The 20174-nt window shown below is 36.6% G+C and overlaps 1 protein-coding gene across 1 annotated transcript in view; it reads left to right on the top strand.

The window, feature by feature from the left end:
* The first annotated feature begins 14642 nt into the window (after positions 1-14642).
* The window catches only part of LOC142333861 (tyrosine decarboxylase-like), a 29943-nt gene continuing 24411 nt past the window's right edge, over positions 14643-20174 (top strand). Inside the window, exon 1 of the mRNA XM_075381425.1 lies at positions 14643-14769. Coding sequence (XP_075237540.1) covers positions 14679-14769 — 91 coding nt within the window. The 5' untranslated portion in view covers positions 14643-14678. The remainder of the gene's footprint in view (positions 14770-20174) is intronic.

Genomic DNA, 20174 nt, shown 5'->3' with positions numbered 1-20174 from the left:
AAGCATTTAAATTAATTTGAATAAATGTTCTTAACATCATGACAAAATGTAACATTGATACTACTGTAATAATTATAAAATAAATTAATAAATTTTACTACCGTAATTCATTCATTCAGTATCACAACAGATTTTAAAACACAACTATTTTTTTATACAAATATCTATACTGAAAATACTATCGATTATCGATTTAGAATTGTATATATAATTTTTTGCGGCCTTTTAGATACAATTAAACATACTTAAACGTATCTATGACATATATTATATATACTATAACACTCCCCGTAACATAAGGATTACAACGCAAGGTCATAAATCCAAAACATTACACTCCTTTTTGGGCAGTCATATAATAAATTTAGTTTCAAGTTAATTCATTTTTTTCAGGACTAATTACTAGAACTTCATTTGAATTTCCATTAATATCTTTTTTAATGACACATGTTTAAAAAGATGTTTAGGAATTCTTTTGAATATCTAATTAAAAAGTATATCCACTAAACGTCATATCTGTTCATTAAAAAATGTTGTTTTTATCAAATTTAATAATTCCGTATTTAATACTGCTCAAAAGGTGTTAAGAACATATTTTTAAAATGGATTTCATCTTTTAGTTAGAATCATTGAATTAAATAAACAAAAGTATTATATTTAAATAAAATTATATATATTCTAAATTAAGTTGTATGTCTAAGCCAGAAATAACAATAGCAACATCGAACTACAACTGACAATTGTAATCCTTTGGGTATTTTATAAACTATCGATTTTAGAATATTGTTTAATTGAGTAGGGGACATAATACTTGGGTGTAAAAGACCATTTTTTGCAAAAAAAAAAAACAGAATTAATAAATCTATAGTATTCGATTCAAAATTAAGTATTGTAATTCAGCTGTAAGTTCCTCAAATAATTAATCATGTTTAATTTTGTCTTCTACATTGTGGATATGTTCTGCCACTTGGGAAATTTTTTTCATGTTGCCCTCAAATAATTCTTTATTGAATTGATAATGTTATTAAAGCGTGATATAGTGTAATGCACAACACGATACTGCTCTTTGATTATAAAAGACAAAAGATGTTCAGATTTGTCAGATTCTTTTAATTTGGAATGAATAAATTTTACATCTTTGTCATCAATTATGCATAACAGGATAGTCCTACAACTGAGTTGTCAGCTTTTTTGATAAATCATTGTTCAACATAAAAAATGAACAGTATATTTACCTTTAAAAATTCATATTCAACAAAGATAACAGTTTGAATTTATATTTTATTACAATTAAAACTAGATCATTAATTTATTTTTTAAAGTCTTAAATTTATATTGTTTAAGTGTTATTTTACTGTTAAGATGTACATTATATCCTTGCCTCACAACAGCTATAATTAAACAGGCAGTAACATTCTACACATTGAATGGTTTAAAGAGAACAGAGCATATTAATACCAAAGTTTGATTGAATGAAAAGGCGCTCAGATCACTTAAGTTAGACAGTATTAAGTTGAATTTAACTGAATGCTGTTTGCATTTATTAACAGCTAATGTGATACATAATTAGATGCCTTGTATTCATAAATGAATAAATAAACTTTACCGTTAAAATACTTTTTGCAAGATCTATGCTTTACTTTGCTACTTAAAAGTGATTCTTTAAAATATTATGTTTATTAAAGTTATATTGCTTTTTTAATTATGAAGTATATTGAAAAATTTAAACATAAAACTGTTTTCAAAACTGAAAAAAATCATTCATACTGGAACAACAGTTTTGAAATTTAATTGAACATTACTGTAAATTTATCGACAGAACTTTTCATTTCTTTTATTTCACAATTACGTACAGTAAAGATTTGATTATAGAGTAACAACCATTCGTTTTTTTATAATTTTTAATTTTGTTTTTGCTTTTCAGAATGGAGGGAGAAGAATTTAAGATACGTGGTAAAGAAATTATTGATTACATTGTGAATTACAGAAATACTGTTGCTACTAGAAAAGTGACACCAGATGTTGAGCCAAATTACCTTCGACCATTATTGCCATCTGAAGCACCTATGAATCCAGAAACATTTGAGGATATTATGAAAGATTATGATACCAAAGTGATGAAAGGGGTAATTAATTACATTTTTAAATTTAAATTAGACATTTTTTTATTATGTGTTATTTTACTGGTTTTATGTGGTTCTTCTTTACTTTTCTTCTCTAAATAAGTCTTTATTGTATCAATATAATTAATTTATCACAATTTTTTTTTTATCAAAGTAACTAGTTCACAAAATTGTTGAATAAAACATTTTTAAAGATACCTTAACAAGCATATAAAAATAAAACTCTGTTTTATATAAGTTAATTCCACTATTAATTTTGAAAAAATTAATGGAATTTTTTTCTTCTAAAGGCCCTTCAGAATTTATTACTGTGTTTTTCATAGTAGTAGAATTGTTTTTTTTTCCTGAATTTTTATGGGCATCGACTGCTAAGGTCATTAGCCCTCGTCACAATCTTTAAAAGAAACTATTATCACCATCTGGATCGTCATATGTAAGGGTGTAAAGGGCCCTTACATTTTATTTAAAAGCACAAACTACACAAAACATTTAAGACATAAAAGACAAGGACAATCACAAACACTTACGGGGTGTAAAGGTCCCCGATATTAAAATTTGAGATAAGGTTCTCAAAAGACCATGAAATTAAAATTAAACTTATCAATACCATTTCTTTCTTTCTTTATATATATATATATATATATATATATATATATATATATATATATATATAAACTACCGCTTAGAGTATCTTTTACCACAGCTTTAAACTTTCATTTTATAGACTTTTAAGAAGTCCACTGGTGTGTAGAAATGCAACTATATTTTCTTCATTTCCATTATCCAGATCAGCACTAATATTATTTGTAAGACAGAACCTCTTTCTGAGGTCCTCATATATGGTACACTCTTCTATTAGATGCTTGATTGTCAGTGTTTTATTACAAACACCGCACATTGGTCTCACTTCGCCGGTTAACAAATATAAATTTGTCAATCGCATGTAACCGATTCTAAGTCTGGTCACAGCTACTTGTTCCCGGCGAGTCAACTTAAAGTAGCTTTTCCATTTATAAGGAGAAGTATTTACTGAGTTTAATTTTGTATTTAAACTCCTCCATTCAGCGTTCCACTTGTTTCTTACTATGTTTGTTGGACGGTTTTTAACATCTGCCACTCTTACAGGAAATGCATCTAAATCATCGCAGACTGTTGCCTTTCTGGCAGCTTCGTCTGTGATTTCATTACCTGTAATACCAGCATGCCCCGGAGTCCATAGAAATACGCATCGCTGTATAAAATGGACAGGATGTTTGCAATTAGGACATCCTTAATGTTCTTGTTCCGAATTGCGACAAGTGTACTTAATGAATCGGAACATATTAGCACTCTCTCTTCGCAATAGTGTTCAGTGTAGCGAAGAGCTTGCTGAATTGCAGTGAGTTCTGCCGTGTAGACACTGGCCACATCTGGCAGTTTCCAAAAGTGGGCTTCTTCATTTACATATATTGAGCATCCAACACCATGTTCGGTTTTAGAACCGTCAGTATAAATTCTAATATGTTCTTCGTAGCTACTGACGGTTGCCAATAATTCCTGCTGGATAATCACTGCTGGTTTCTTTTTTATTTCTCCTTCAGAGAGATCCAAACTTGTATTTACCGCAGGCAAGAGCCATGGCGGTATTTCTCTAGTAGAAATTGCCAATGTATCTGGAATGGCAATTTCATATTTATTTCTTAATTCGTGGTACCTAATTCCGGCTGGTCTGTTATAGGTAGCACGATGTTCATATACTGCAGCCATAGGATGATTCGTAAACAATTTATTATTTATATGAGCAAGAAAAGCCCATACATTTGCTGCATATCTTAACAAAAGGATCTCTCTTCTATAATGTAGTGGCATTATTCCGGCTTCAGACATCAGACTAGCCGCCGGACTTGTGCGGAAAGCACCGGTTGCATATCTTATTCCGCTATTATGAACTACGTCTAACTTTTTTAAATGCGACTTTCTAGCGGATGAATATACGATACATCCGTAGTCTAGTTTAGATTGAACCAATGCTTTATACAATCTCAATAATGTCTCTTTGTCTGAGCCCCAATTTAAGTTCGACAAACATTTTATAATGTTTAGGGCTCTTTTGCATCTATCACTCAAGTCCTGTATATGTAATCCCCATGTAAGGGATTTATCCAATACTAGTCCTAAATATCTTACGCTGTCTTTATATTGTATTGGATTATCATCAATTGTCAACGCAGGACTTTGATGAGGAATTCTCTTCCTACAAAAGTGTACACAGCACGTTTTTTCTGGTGAGAATTGGAATCCGTTATTCCTTGCAACTTCATTTAGAGCATTCATCGCTCGTTGCAATTTGTACCTCACCATAGCAGTCTTGTTGCTGGCATACATAACTGCCAGATCATCAACATAGACGCTTTTGCTGATTTCTACTGGAATGGCTAATATCAATTTATTAATGGCAATTGTAAACAAGGTACCGCTCAACGGCGAACCTTGTGGTATGTCATTTTCCAAATTTCTTACAGATGAATATTCGCTACTGACTCGTACTTGGAAAGTACGGTCATTCATATAGTTGCTCAGTAAGACTGGCAGGTTGCCACGAATGCCCCATTCATGTATCTGGAGCATTATACCATGACGCCAAGTCATATCGAAAGCCTTCTGAAGATCAAACAAGACTCCGACACAATGTTTCCTTGTAATGAAGCTGTTATATATAACGTCCTCTAAGCTGATCATTTGATCAGTGGTAGAATGGTATTGCCGAAAACCTGCTTGATACGGTGATATCAGGTCTTCTTTTTCCAAAACCCAGACGAGTCGATTATTAATCATTTTTTCCAGTATTTTTCCCATAGCACACGTCAAAGAAATAGGACGATAGCTATTGGGGTCTGTTAAATTTTTCTTTTTCTTTGGTACTGGGACAACATGAGCTTTTTTCCACTGCTGCGGGTACGTTCCGTCCCGCCATATTTTATTATAAAGTTCTAATAATCTACGCTTTGCAATGGTATTCAGCTGCCTGATCATATTATAATGGATTTCATCCGGACCAGCAGCTGTGTTACCTGCTTTTTCCAACGCTTTCGCGAATTCTTCCATTTTAAAAGGTACATTATATGAGTAATTAAACTCAGTTCTGAAGTTTAGTAGACCTTCAAGTTGTTCTTTTTTAGTACGAAAATCTTCTTCGTAGTGTGCCGTTCTGCTGGCCTTTTCGAAGTGATTGGATAACAGCTCTGCAATTTCATATGGAGTGTCTTTTATTTCATCTTCATCTTGAAGGCTAGTTATGGGAGCAAAATCATTACGCCCACAAATCGCCTTCACTTTCCTCCAAACATCTAATGCAGTAGTAGTTTTGTCGATGGATGACACGTAATGCTGCCAGGATCGTTTTTTCGACTCTATCATAAGACGTTTTGCATACGCCCTGTATTTCTTAAAGGCAACAAGATGTTTTATGCTAGGACGCTTCTTAAAGGCGTTATACGCCCTTTTCTTTCTTTTTATAGCTTCACTTATTTCATCGTTCCATCATGGAACGGGTTTCTTTGTAAGTTTCCCAGATGTTTTGGGAATATATCTCGATGCGACTCAATTATTGCATTTGTTGTGGTGTCGACATTTTCTCCGATAACTCCAGTTGTTTCTGGGAGTATCGTTCTAGCTGTGAAGCTCGTCCAGTCTGCCTTATCAAATAACCATCTTTTAGAGATGGGATATGTTTATCTTGTAACATCAGTTACAATTTGCACCGGGAAATGATCGCTTCCATGCAGATCGTCTATGACATGGAAGCTGTACCTCGGTGCTATCGATTCGCTTATAAGTGCAAGATCTATACAGGACGTCGATCCGTCTCTGGCATTGAAAAAGGTTCCTGATCCGTCGTTTAAAATAATAAGTTCTGAATTCATCAGGAACCCTTCCAGTTCTCTTCCACGGGGATCTACTCAATCCGATCCCCAAAGAGAATTATGAGCGTTAAAGTCACCCACTAGTAAAACAGGTGGGGGAAGCTCAGAAATTAGTCTTTCTATGTCATCCTTGTTCCAATCAAAATTGGGCAAGACAGTGATCTGAAGCGGACGCTTCATTCTAACGGCGACCCCTTGTAAGTTTGTGTTTAGAACAACCGCTTCGGTGGTAGCTCTAGTAGATGTTAATATAGCTACTCCACCTCTAACTCTTACATTTGGCGGTTGATCACGCCGAAATATATCGAATCCTTTTAATTTAAAATTTTCATTTCGGCGGAAATGCGTTTCTTGCAGACATATACAGATCGGGTCTACATCATGTACCAAGCGTTGGAGCTCATGGATGTTTGAAAAACATCCATCGATGTTCCACTGTACTATCGACTCGCTAATTTTAAATTAAATTATGACCTAGGTTTTCCTTTCGGCCATCCTTTTTTTCTCTTCTTCTCCATATTGCGAACGGCATCATGTTCGCGGAGAACGTCGTCGCCGGTGTAGCTTCCGGTCTCCTAATCGGTGACCACCGAAGCCGCCGACGACGACGGGCATGGATCGGCGCCGGTTACAGGCGCCGATTGAGAGGCTGTAACCTGGCCGCTCCCCGACACGGGGATAGCACCGGTCACCGCCTGAGGGAGGGGGGACACTCGCCCCCCCTGTGTGATTTTTTGTGGCCTCTGGGGTTTAGAGGCCAACTCAGTTGCAGGAGGCTTTGGAGCCTCCATAACAGTCACTGTAGGTATCACCTTTTTCTTGTCATCAAGAATCTCACTGAGACGACGGACTTGGCATTCTGCTTTGGCGTCCGTTTTCTTCAGAACAAGAGCAACTTTCTGTGTTTTATCTTCAGGAGGCTGTACTAATATCTTTGGCTTTATAGGCTCTTTACTGTTGAAAGGTTTCATTTTATTGTTAATAATTCTTTCAATCATATTAGCCAAGGTCGGAGCAAGTTTACTGATGAGTTGGCCTTCATCGACAGCAACTGGAGCAGGAACAGGAACAGCAGCTGCAGCCTGAGCATAGGTTGTCGTTGCTCTAGGCCTGCGGGCATTAACAATCTTCTTAGCATCGAAGTAGCTGATTTTTTGCAGGGTTTTTACTTCCTGCACAGCTACTTCATCTTTGTAGACAGGACAATTCCTTGATCTACAAGAATATGCTTCTTTTGCAGTTGATACATGTAGGAGGCTCTTTACACGGCTCTCCCTCATGCACCTCTTCACCGCACACACAGATTTGCGGTCTTTCACATCTAAGAGCGGTGTGGCCAAAGCGTTGGCACTTAAAACATCTCATTGGCTGTGGGACAAATGCCCGCACATCCAAACGATGAATCCCTGCTCTTATCATTTCCGGCAAAGTAGGCCGGTTGAAAGTGAGGACATGAGAAACTGAGGGTAAGACCTCACCGTTCCTTCTCATGTTCAATCGACGGCACTCTATTACTCCTTGTGCTGCCAGTTCCTCTACAATCTCTTGCTCCGAACAATTTAAAAGATCCCGACAGACCACAACACCTCTTGAGGTGTTGAGTGTGCCATGGGGATCAACACGTACAGCCAGATCTCCTATTTTCTTCAGTCCTAGGATCTTCTAAGACTGTATATCATTTACAGTCTCTACATGAAGTCCCGTGAAAGTTTTTCTTATTTCCTTAACAGGGCCTCCAGCACATTTGTTTATTTCTCGAGCGATGAGGAAAGGACCTTCGAGAAATTACCTTCTTCCTTAGTGATAACTAAATACTTTGGTTTTGGAATGCTGCTCTTGAAAAAAGCTTTCCGCAAGCTTTTTCTAGCCTCAATTTCAATCCTTCTAGTTTCCGCACTCTTTCGGCGTTTCGCCTCAGGCGAAACGGCCGGTTCTAGACGAGGGTGTTTACGTGAACCCTCTGCCACGTTTAGTTGTTCAGTTTCCATGAACAATTAATCCCTTCTGTAGTAAGGCTAGCCGCCGGGGTACACCCCCACTCCAGGGCTACCAACCCTGGAGGTCCGTTCCGGTACTCCGGTGGAACCGGCATATGTCCTGGCAGAGAGCGGATGCGCAGTCTCTGCACTGACTCCAGGCCCTTACACACCGAGGCTTTCAGGGCTCCCATGCCCCGAACAACATGGGCACCTTAACTACATGCTTGCCATCGCGGGGGGCATGTGGACAACGAAAGGTCTCCGTTACACCTGCAAATAACTTCGACCGTGGCCGCCACATCGCCAGCTCTAAAGGCAGTATCAATCCATTTCCATAATCAGTGAAAATTTCGTATCTGCAGGTGGCCGCGAAATCCAGTCCTCTAATTCGGCCTGCGGATGAAAATCGGCCGAGAAAAGTATATCCGAGAAACAATACTCGGAACCCCGTTAGCCAGCTATATGCAATGTACGTGAGTACAGCTGTTGCCGCCCTGGACGTGAAACGTAAATGTTGTGTTCCGGACGTGGGGATTATCTACCTCAGGGCAGTAGAATTGTTAATGGCCCTATTAGTAAGGCCATTAATAACAGTAAATATGTATTTTGACAGTAATACTTACTTATGAAACATTTAGTATTTTTTTTTTAATAAAACTTTTATAACTTCTGCTCTCATTTATCTTAAAGCATTTCATAAATTTTTATCATCATATCTAATATTTGTATACTTCTGTAATGTCAAATTTCAGTATTGTCAATTCTTAATCTACTGTAATCTATAACCGCCGCTAAATAAATAATGACCCAGCCAATAAAAGAAAGATACAGCAAAACGGGACATCTGTCCGGGCTCTGCGATTAGTAGGGAGGTAATAAAACTCCTCCTATCCTTGCTTTCCATTCCATTTTCTGCTGTCAAAAAATACATTTCAATTTTTTTTTTTTAATATAAATCTTAAATTTTTAAACAAATATAATTAATGGGGATTAAATTATGGTAAATGGCCAATACCTAAAGCATTCCTACTATTCTTGACCTCACAATCACCAAAAAGAAACACACACACTTTCTAAATATACAGAAAATCAAGTGAAAGAAACTCTATTTCTCAATACAAAATTGACTTAGCCTCAAGTAAATTATCTGCTTTTAAATCTATTGAACCACCACAGATTCAACAAACTCATATCATCTAAAAATCAAATAAGAATTTAATACTATAAAATATCTAGACACAAATGGATATAACAACACACTCACCGATTCGTTAAAAGAGAAATAAATAAAAATCAAGATATATTCCAGAAATGGACAGCAGAATTTGCAAATATTCATCAATAATAAATTTCAAAATTGATAAAACAGTAACAATTTCAAAATTCACAAACTATAAAAAATATTTTAATGCAATTATAGAATTAAATACAAACTGAAGATATGGGATCCGCAAAAATAGAGTCTTAGAAATAATATGATAAGTTTAACTTATCTATTTACTGTGTTTTGGTGGTTTCCATTTCTATATTAAATTTAATTAGCACAATTATCAATATGTTAATTTATTATTTGAATTTAAAAAATAAATATATATATATCTTGTATTCATTTATGGCTTGCATACAATGTAATCTTCAATAAATAATACATACAAAACCACAACTACTAAATAAACAATATTTAACTCAAACTGTTTTGATTGCACAATTTCTAGAGTTTCTCTATAATTACACGAGAATTTCTTTCAGACCAAAATCCATAATAGTTTACTTGATTATTTAATTTTAAATATTATTCATCAGACCATATCGCTGAGCTAAACAAATGAGGATTTACTTCACACTGATTATTAAATTCTACCTTTCTGCCAAAATCATTTTATTGAAGCGTATGAAGTAATCTTGTCCGATAATACTTTATTTGTTTATGTATACCAATCAGGTTACAGAGTAACAGGACAGTGATATGATGTCAATAGTACTCTGCAGAGATGTCAGGACATCTGTGCACAGTTTGATGTATAAGTGTAAATGTACCGTTAAATATGTAGTCTTGAACAGACTGTGGCCAACCACTCCTGAGATGTGTGGTTAATTATAGAATTAAATACAAACTGAAGATATGGGATCCGCAAAAATAGAGTCTTAGAAATAATATAAGTTTAACTTATCTATTTACTGTGTTTTGGTGGTTTTCATTTCTATATTAAATTTAATTAGCACAATTATCAATATGTTAATTTATTATTTGAATTTAAAAAATAAATACGTGTATATATATATATATATATATATATATATATATATATATCTTGTATTCATTTATGGTTTGCATACAATGTAATCTTCAATAAATAATACATACAAAACCACAACTACTAAATAAACAATATTTAACTCAAACTGTTTTGATTGCACAATTTCTAGAGTTTCTCTATACATGAGAATTTCTTTCAGACCAAAATCCATAATAGTTTACTTGATTATTTAATTTTAAATATTATTCATCAGACCATATCGCTGAGCTAAACAAATGAGGATTTACTTCACACTGATTATTAAATTCCATCTTTATGCCAAAATCATTTTAATGATGCGTATGAAGTAATCTTGTCCAATAACACTTTATTTATTTATTTACGTATACCAGGTTATAGAATAACAGGACAATGACATGATGTGAACAATATTCAGATGCCAAGGCATCTGTGCACAGTCTGACATGAAAGTATAAATGTACCGCTAAATGTGTAGTCTTTAACAGAATCAGGCCGACCACTCCTGAGATGTGTAGTTAATTGAAACCAAATCACCAAAGAAAACTAGTATCCACAGTCTAGCATTTAAATCCATATAAAAGCAATTGTACTTACTAGGTCTTGAACCTTAGAACTCTCGGATTTGAAAATCAGCTGATTTTGTGAAGGTGAGTTTAACCACGAGACTAACCTGACAGGTTAGGCTAAACTTAAATTTCTTTACAATCTTTTGTAAGCTTATTATTTATTTTAATCAAAGTCTTTCTGGTAAACTTTTCAGAGCCCTTTATTAATGTTCTGTAACCATTTGTTTATTTTCTAAAGTTTAACTAAAATTATGGGATATCTGATTATGGATTATCTGCAACATAAACACCATTTTAAAATTTTATGTTCAACTATGCAAATCTTGATGGGTCAGAAGATGAAAATTAGAAAAGCATTGAATTTTTCATGGAAGAATAATAGTATCCTGTTTTTCCCATAAACAATAAAAGATAAAAACTTGTTCTTGTTTTGTGTTTTTGAACAATATTATTCTCATTATCGGTAAAGAAGTAAATTAAATAGAAAATGTATTGTGGTTTTATATTAATGATTATTATCAACCGGAATACCAAAATTTTTCACATGTACAGAATTGGAGGGGAAGTTGGCTTTTAAACTGGCGTGTACATTTAGAATTGTACAGAAATTACATCACACGTTTAAGTGGATGGTATGATTACTTAAATATTTTTTTTAACGAATTTTGAAGTCATTAAAGTAAATAATATAACTAATCTTAAAAAGTACTTAAAAAATTGTAAAAGAAAAAAACAATTGAATAACACAAAAATGAAAATTTTAATTACAATATATGCATTTCAATTGTCAATTTCATAGTATATATTAATTTATTTTGAACGAATAAAAATTAAAACACACACATGCATGTGTGCGTACGCACACACACAAGTAATAGTATAAAAAATCTAAATTAATTAACAAAAACCAAACACTTGTAATCACTATACAGAATCCATGTAATCTATATAAAAATTAAATTCAACTGTGGACCATCCAAACTACATGAAATATATTCTTGGATATAAAGTGTGATTCAAAGAAACAGGAAATTTAAAAAATTAAATAACGTTAATGAACATTTTTTTTTAGAAAATGAATTTTATTTCATGTAATTGTACAAATGTTGCCATTTTAGGATACATACAATTTAGTATATTTTTTAAAGATGACATCTTCCAGGTGACCTCCTCTTCTACGTAAACACTCACGAAGTCTCTTCGTTAAATTGTTCACGGTTTGACGTAACATCTCGACTGGAATTTCCGCAATTGCTTCTCGGATCTTTGCCTTCAGTTCTTCCGTTGTAGGCGGTCTACTGTGGAACACTTTGCTTTTAAGGTGACCCCGCAAAAAGTAATCGCAAGCTGAGAGATCAGGCGATCTGGGAGGCCATCTAATATCACCGTTTCGTGAAATGACACGTCCAAACAATCGGTGTACAGCTGCCATCGATATTCGTACAATATGTGACGTTGCTCCGTCTTGTTGAAACCAGGCTGTGTTAAGAATCGGTGGAAATTTCTTTTGTTGTTCCACAACAAAGGTTTCAAGCACGGCTACGTAACGAGCCGACGTCACTGTAATCGCAAGACCGTTGTCATACCCAAAAAAATAAGGGCCTATAACAGCGTAAGATGACATAGCACATCACACGGTCACTTTCTGGCTGTGCAACGGACGCTGGTGTAGCCGCGTAGGATTTTCTTGTGCCCGGTATCTGAAATTTTGCTTGTTAACAAATCCACTGAGGTGGAAATGCGCTTCGTCTGACATCCATGGTTCGTGAACAAACTCTTCGTTATCGTTTATCTTCTGAAGCATTACATTACAGAATTGTTCTCGCACAACTGCATCGTTCGGTTTCAGTTCCTGGACGATCTGCAACTTGTACGGATGGAATTGCAAGTTCTTCACTAACATTCTTCGAACACTTGAACTATGCGATTGTAAAGATGCTGAGAGACGACGGATTGACAGATGTGGACTTCGTGTGACAGCATCTTGTAAAGCTTGAATGTTCTGTGGTGTACGGACGGTTTGCTCACGGCCTGGAGGTTTCTTTTTCATCGCCGAACCGGTTTCCTCAAAATTAGATATCCATGTTTTAATTGCATGTGCTGATGGAACACGGTCGTGCCGTCCCAGATTAAAATGACGGCGAAATTCTTTACGCGCTCCCTCCACACTGTCATTGTTTTTGTAAAACGCTTTGATAGCAAATGCACGTTGCGCACCACTCCAAGGATCCATGACAACTAAATGGCAGGTTAGGTTAGAGAGGCTGGCGCCACTTAACAAGTGGTACCAATAACCCACGGCTACCTACACAACTTTCAAAATTTCCCGTTTCTTTGAATAACTCAGTATAACCAAAGCAGTAAAATTTTTATAAATCACACAGATTTTTACAAGTGGATCAAACAGTTCAAAAGCAACTAAATAAATATTTCTGATAACTAATATGGAAGACAACAAACTTAGGTCTTAACTCAAGCAAAAAAATCATACATAGACTTATTTAAAAAAACTGATAAACAAAAGTCAAAAGAATTGCTAAATTTGTATTAAACTGCGTCAATGTAGTTTACCTTATTATTTATAAAAAGTTGAACAATCATGAACACAACTAAATGGGCCCCATAACAGGTTCACTAATGATCAAAAAGAAACCAGATTTTACGTTGTTTTTTTTTTGAGAACTCAAATATTGTTACTTGAATGAAAAAGTTTAATTTTTAATTTAAATAATAGTGAATTATAATGAATTTTATTATAACGATGTGACTCTAATATCTAACGGAAAATCGAGAATTTTTTCAGTCAGGAGAAATTTAATTAATCAACAAGTGGTGAATTAATATTAGCTATCTTTTTTGGATACTTTTAAGCCCAATTCTCTGTGATTTTTTGGTATGATATATACTGTTGTTAGCAGGTATTATAAAGGTATAATTGAAAATAAAGTAATGACTACAATAATGATAAAAAAATCACAGTTTTAAAAGAAAAGGATGCTTCTACTTTAGGATAATGCTTATCTATATACTGCAGTATCAACATATAAAATTGTTGAAAAATAAGGATGGAGATTTGTGCTACAACTCAACAGACTTTTTTTTTTTTCTCTTTGACTCCTCAGAAATGAAATAACTAACTTTATCTTATTCAAATTTGTAAAAGAAGAGTGAAACAAGATATGGTATCATTAACTGGACAGTTTAAGTAATAAAGTAGTTGACCTCCGTGGTGGAGTGGTAGCATATCAGCCTTTCATCCAGTGGTTCCAGGTTCAAATACCGGTCACGCATGGAATTTTTCATACACTATGAAATTCAATTTCCATATCCCATGTACAAGCTTCAAGCTTATGTGGTGATATCATCAAGAAAAAAAAAATTTGGACAGTAAACAGTTAGCTGTAGTTTATTTTATTTTATCGATAGTGTTAAGATGTTTTTTGTAATGCATTGTGTGTTTTTTTAAATCTTATTTTATTTATTTTTGTTTTCTTCATGTTTGTTTTTATATTTATTTTCAATTAATTTTTTAATATTAAGAATTGAAAAAAAAAATCTGTTTGTAAATTTTTATTTATTTAAAGTAATTAACAGGATGTACATTTCCTGTCCTGTTCTATTATAAATTAGAATCAGTGTTTTAAAGAATTATTTATTTTTTTTTGTTTATTAAGACCAGATAATCAAAACTCTGCAATAACTTGTATTAATGTAATATCTCCATTCATTAATTTTGTATTTACTTTTTTCACAGATGGTTCACTGGGATCATCCACGCTTTTTTTCATATTTTCCAGCCGGAGATTCATATCCGACTTTAATTGGGAATATGTTATCAGATATGCTTACATGCATTGGATTTTCTTGGGCATCTGCCCCTGCATGTTCTGAATTAGAAATTATTATGATGGATTGGATAGGTAAGTACAATAAAGAATTAATGTAGAATTTTGTTGTTATGACTTGTGATATTGTCTACAGGTATTTTAAATTCCATAATCTGAAAGTGTTTTTTATTTATATAAATTTATTTAAAGAATAGTTAATGTGTATAATTATTTTAATGACTTTAAAAAATCCTAATCTACATTAATTTGTGATATACCTTATATTTATAGATGTATTACCTTATATATAGATGTTTATAGACCATATATAGACGTATTTATAGACGTTTACCTTATATTTAGGTAGACATATTTGTTTAGATGCCATAACTATAAGCGCCATGACAAGATGTTGTAGATCCTTGCTGAAGAAGTCTGTCACTATGGTACCGAGTAAGTTATTTGTTCAATGCATGAATTCTTAATTGGTTTCAAAGTGAAGGCCTCCCAGTGGATTTATTATTTTAATTTATCAATCAGGGTTAAGATGAATTAATTCTAATCATTCTATTAAATCTGAAATGAATATAGTTTTACCACTTCTATGTTTATTATGCTAAAAAAAGAAATAGTTTTGTTAAAAGTAATTTCAGCAGTTTTTGTTTTGAGACATTGACCTTCTTCACTAGTGAATGAAATAAAAAAAAAAAAAAATACGAGTTTAAAGTAATAAAATAAGAATTTTAGATATGAGTGTAGCCGAGCAGTTACAGCAAGGTGCTTATGTTCGGGCGTATATGTATGGCTAGAAGTAAAAGAAAAAATACCTTACTAGAACGGCTCTGCTGTTCATAGATACAACTTTTCTTAATTTCCTTTATTTGTTAATTTAATCTGTATTCAGTTAGATTTTAATATTAAAATATTATCATAACAGTCAATATTTTATAGAAGAATAGTTATATAAATTATAAAGAAACTTATGCAGGTGAATCAAAAGTATTGCCACCCCTTTATAATTTAAAAGCTATTTCTGAAAGACTTGAAATGTTCAAGAGAATTATGGTTCAATTAATTTACCACATTCATTCATTCATAGTGTTCTGCCTTTAGAGCAGGTCCTGTCATTCCACCTTTTTTATTTATTTATTTATTTTTTCCCTACTATCCCTGACCGGATATCCATTTAAGTATACTCAGTCGGAGAGAGTGTCCTTCTACTCAAAGGGGGCGTCCCCCACCCACTGGCTTTACATCCGGCACGGCAGGTTGGCCCCGCCGGTCTTGGATCTTTTGTTTTATTTTTTGCCTGCCTCTAATTCCCCGCGTTAGGTCCAAGGTCCGGCGATGCCGTCCCCCAGCCCCTCCGCAGGGAACCGGGTCTCGGTCTTTACGCCTATGCCTCTAACCGACGGTACCCACCCACAAAGAGCCTAGACGCCCGCAGGGAGACACACCGCCGGCCGGGACTCGGTCTTTTCTTTTATTCCCATCTGCCCTGGAGTTCTCCCCCTTCGCAGGAACCCGCATACCAGGGCATACGGGCCCTCCACGGAGAGACTGTCCACCCTTCCCTACTTAACTTAATCACAGTCTACCGCCCTCTTCTTCCTTAGTTCTCAGGATCTCTCCAGCAAACCTTCTGAACCAGTCCCAGTTCTCTTGATTTTGTACCATCCAATTAATTAGATTATCCGGTGTTAATCGATTTGTTATAATTACCCTCCTGTTTTCAGCCCATCTAGGACATACAAATATAGTGTGCTCCACATTATCTGTTTCCTCACAATAAACACATTGTGGTGTGTCCCTTTTTCCAATTCTGGCTAGGTACTGCCCGAAAGATCCATGCCCCAATAATAACTGTGTCATATAGAAGTCAACGTTTCCGCGTCTACTTCCATACCACCTACCTATATCAGGGATTAGTCATCTAGTCCAATCCCCGACTCTTGAGCGTGACCATTCCAACTGCCATTCTTGCTCCAATTGAGCCGCTATCTCGTCTTGTGGTAGTCCCTCATATCTAAGCATCCTGCTTTTAATCTGCAGGTCTATTGGTAGAACCTCTGTTATTACGCAAAGCGCGTCATAGGACACCGTTCTGTAACTAGCGGCCACCCTCAACAGTGCAAGTCTATGTGCGCTTCTCAATTTTCCTTTATTCCGTTTAATACTAATTGTATGTCCCCAAACCGTGGCCGCGTATAATATCATTGATGTTGTTGCAGCAGTTATTAATTTCCTAGTTTCTATTTTTGGTGTTCCATGGTTCTGGAAGAGTCCTCTCAGAGCTTTGACCATTGGAGTGACCCTACTACATATCATATCGATGTGTCTGCTAAATCTCAAATTTTTATCGAGTATGACTCCCAGATATTTTGCCTCATTGACTTGCATAATTGGCTCTCCTCTGATATTCAAATTTATACCTCTAATAGGTCTTCTGCCGGAAAGGGCAATACAACTGGACTTCCCTGGGGCTATCTGTAGTTGGCTTCTTTGTAACCATTCATCTATAATTCCTAATGCCAGATTGGCTTTGCGTTCTAAGTTATCTACATCCCTATCCTCAACGAGGATTGCTATGTCATCAGCATAGCCAATTGCAGTAACTCCTTCAGGATAATTCAGTCTGAAGACTGCGTCAAAAAAAATGTTCCACAAGGTTGGGCCCAGCACAGAACCTTGAGGAACGCCACCAAACATCTGGAAAACTGCCTTACCTTCCAAAGTTTTGATCTCAAGAAACCTTTGATGTAGATAGTGATTAACTTGATTTATTAGATATTCGCTTGTTCGCATCTCATGCAATGCATCAATTATAGATGACCAGGGTACTGATCCGAACGCGTTCCTAATGTCCAGCATTATCACTAGGGGGATTTTCCTGGTCCTCCAGGTACCGCACCCGCTATTTAAAGCCCAATTTTTAACTTTCTCTAAGGCATTTATGGTAGATCGGCCTTTTCTGAATCCATATTGTTGTGGATGTTTACAGCCCTTTTCCTCAAGCTCTGCCCTAAGCCTGCCTTCTATCAGCCTGTCAACCACCTTTCCCATATTATTAATAAGAGTAATCGGCCTATATCCATTATTTACCCCCGCCTTGGGTATAAAAACCATCCTGGCTGCTGTAAAGCAGCCAGGAAAATTACAGTTTTGTAGACCATAACTAGCCAGATACACAATTTCCCAGGGTATTATTCCTGCTATAGTCTTGATGATGGCCGCAGGTATGCAATCCGGCCCTGGACTTTTCCGGTTTTTCAACTTTTTAATGGCCTCCATTACCTCTTATTCTGTGAATCTGCCACCTTCACAAACAATTGTTTCCCTATTCAGATTTTCAGGTCTTTTTTTTTTTTTTTTCTTTAACACCCCCAACATCCCCGGCCTCCGCCGTTAGGCTATGCGCAGGAATGTCGGAGTGTTGTGGCAGTCGACTGCCCCCCTGTATTGCCTTTTCTTTGGCGTCCCATCGGGGTCCTCTCAGTTTCATCAAGATGCAGCAGCCCTCCCTTCTGGACGACCACTACATCCCTCCACTTAGAGGCTACCCTTCCCGTCCCTACACTAGGTTGCCGGCTACGCATTGCGCGAAGCCGGCAAACCGCCGCGTCCCCCTCTCATACCTGAGGGTCCCAAATGCATCATCGGAGCACCCCAACTGACCTTCATTCTTGCATATGAAGGAGCCAAAGCGTCCTCTGCATCCAGGCTGCCTCCCTGGCCCTGCACGGCGACCACGATTCGCCCCCTGTATTTTATTTTATTTATTTATTTTTTTTTTCACCCATCCGCAGGACACAACACAAGTAATAAAACACACTCACACCACCACTTAGCCGCCATCAGGAAAACGCAGTTAAGCCTAGTAACACACCCATACAGAATACATAATTAATAAAAGTCTATTCTTCCCATCCGTCTCATTCTTCGGCTTCGTCACCGCTGGTCGTGGCCTTCCATGGTCCACACGGTCGCAGTGATCGTGTATGCCATCCCGCCAGCAATATAAACACAAAAACATAAACAAAAGAAATGAAATACACACTACAATAAAATAAAATTCAGTAAACACAGTAACTTCCCGCTGCTGCGTCAGCTCTCGTCGCAGTCAGCCACCACTATCACGTTGGCTGCGATTGCACTCCTCAACCGGCAGCATAACACAAAACAACTCAATATAATGACATAAAATAAGATAAATAAAACACAATCAGGACAATAGCGAAGAACCCTACCTTCAGTTGCAGCCCATCACGTTGGCGTCTGAACTTATTCCTCCTTCCGCAATCCGCGGGCACGTTCGCTGTGAGTGCCCTCGTAACCGTTAGAAGGAACACAATCAATAAAATAAAATAATACCACAATCATACAATACAAGGAAAATACATAATAAATGAAACCCACTTCATGTTGTCTCTTCGGCGATGTCACCTCTAGCCGTGGCCCTCCTGCACACGGTCGAAGCGATCGTGCTTGTCATCTCGAGCCGGCCGTAGAGTACCAACCACAGTGACAATGGAGACAATGAATTCACAATACAATACAACACAAAAATAATATATATAGTAGAAGAAACACACAGTATACTTGCTAGGGACATTGCTGCTTACCCGCGCCTAGAAGTCTTCTCCCCACTCTCTTCCATGTACCTCCTTCGTCTTCAGGATGCTAGCCACCATGCTCTGTACCGCATCCCATTCTCTCTTCCCTTTCAGAAACAGTTGTTTCTGGAGTGAGGCCATCTGTGCCATGCCTACGCCGGACCACAGCCCACCTTTCGCACTCGTAAAAGGTGTGCTCCGGCGTGTCATCCTGACCGCAATAGAAGCACCTCGATGTCCGTCTTCTCTTGAACCGATGTAGGTAGACCCCGAACTCCCCGTGTCCAGACAGGAACTGCGTGAGGAAGTAATCTACCTCCCCATGCCTCCGCCTGACCCACGGTCCCAAGTCCGGGATCAGTCTCCTGGTCCATGCCCCAGCCGTAGCCGTTCTCCACATCTCCTGCCAGTTGACCATCAGCTGCCTCCCGGCTTCCACCTTCGGCGTTCCTTCGTATGTGGAGACCAGCTGTGTGGCCCGCAGCTCGATGGGAGGCACCCCTGCGATGACTGCCACTGCGCATATTTTTCCAGAGAATGCGCATATTTTTCGAGATTTTCAGGTCTAGGGAAAAGAACCTAACTTGTCGTTCCGCTTCCTCCTTACTCAACGTTGGCACCTGTCTACCTAGCTTTTTGGTAATTACCTTAAAAGCTTTCCCCCAAGGGTCAGTGTCAAGTTCGTTACAGAGCTCTTGCCATTTATTCCTCTTAGATTGCTTAATGCGAAAGTTAAGCTTTTTCCTGGCCTGTCTATAGTCTTGGGCAGCACGTCGACTTTCTTCATCGTTACTATTCCTTGCTCGCAACCTCTGAGCAGTTCTTTTGTGACGCTGCATGATTTTCCTTTGGTCTTCGATTTCTCTGGTCCACCAGTACACCGGA

The sequence above is a fragment of the Lycorma delicatula genome, chromosome 13, assembly GCF_047948215.1.
Source record: "Lycorma delicatula isolate Av1 chromosome 13, ASM4794821v1, whole genome shotgun sequence".
Classification (NCBI taxonomy): Eukaryota; Metazoa; Arthropoda; class Insecta; order Hemiptera; family Fulgoridae; genus Lycorma; species Lycorma delicatula.
Note: the sequence above shows the minus strand (reverse complement) of the source record. Positions and strands in the feature narration are given on the sequence as shown.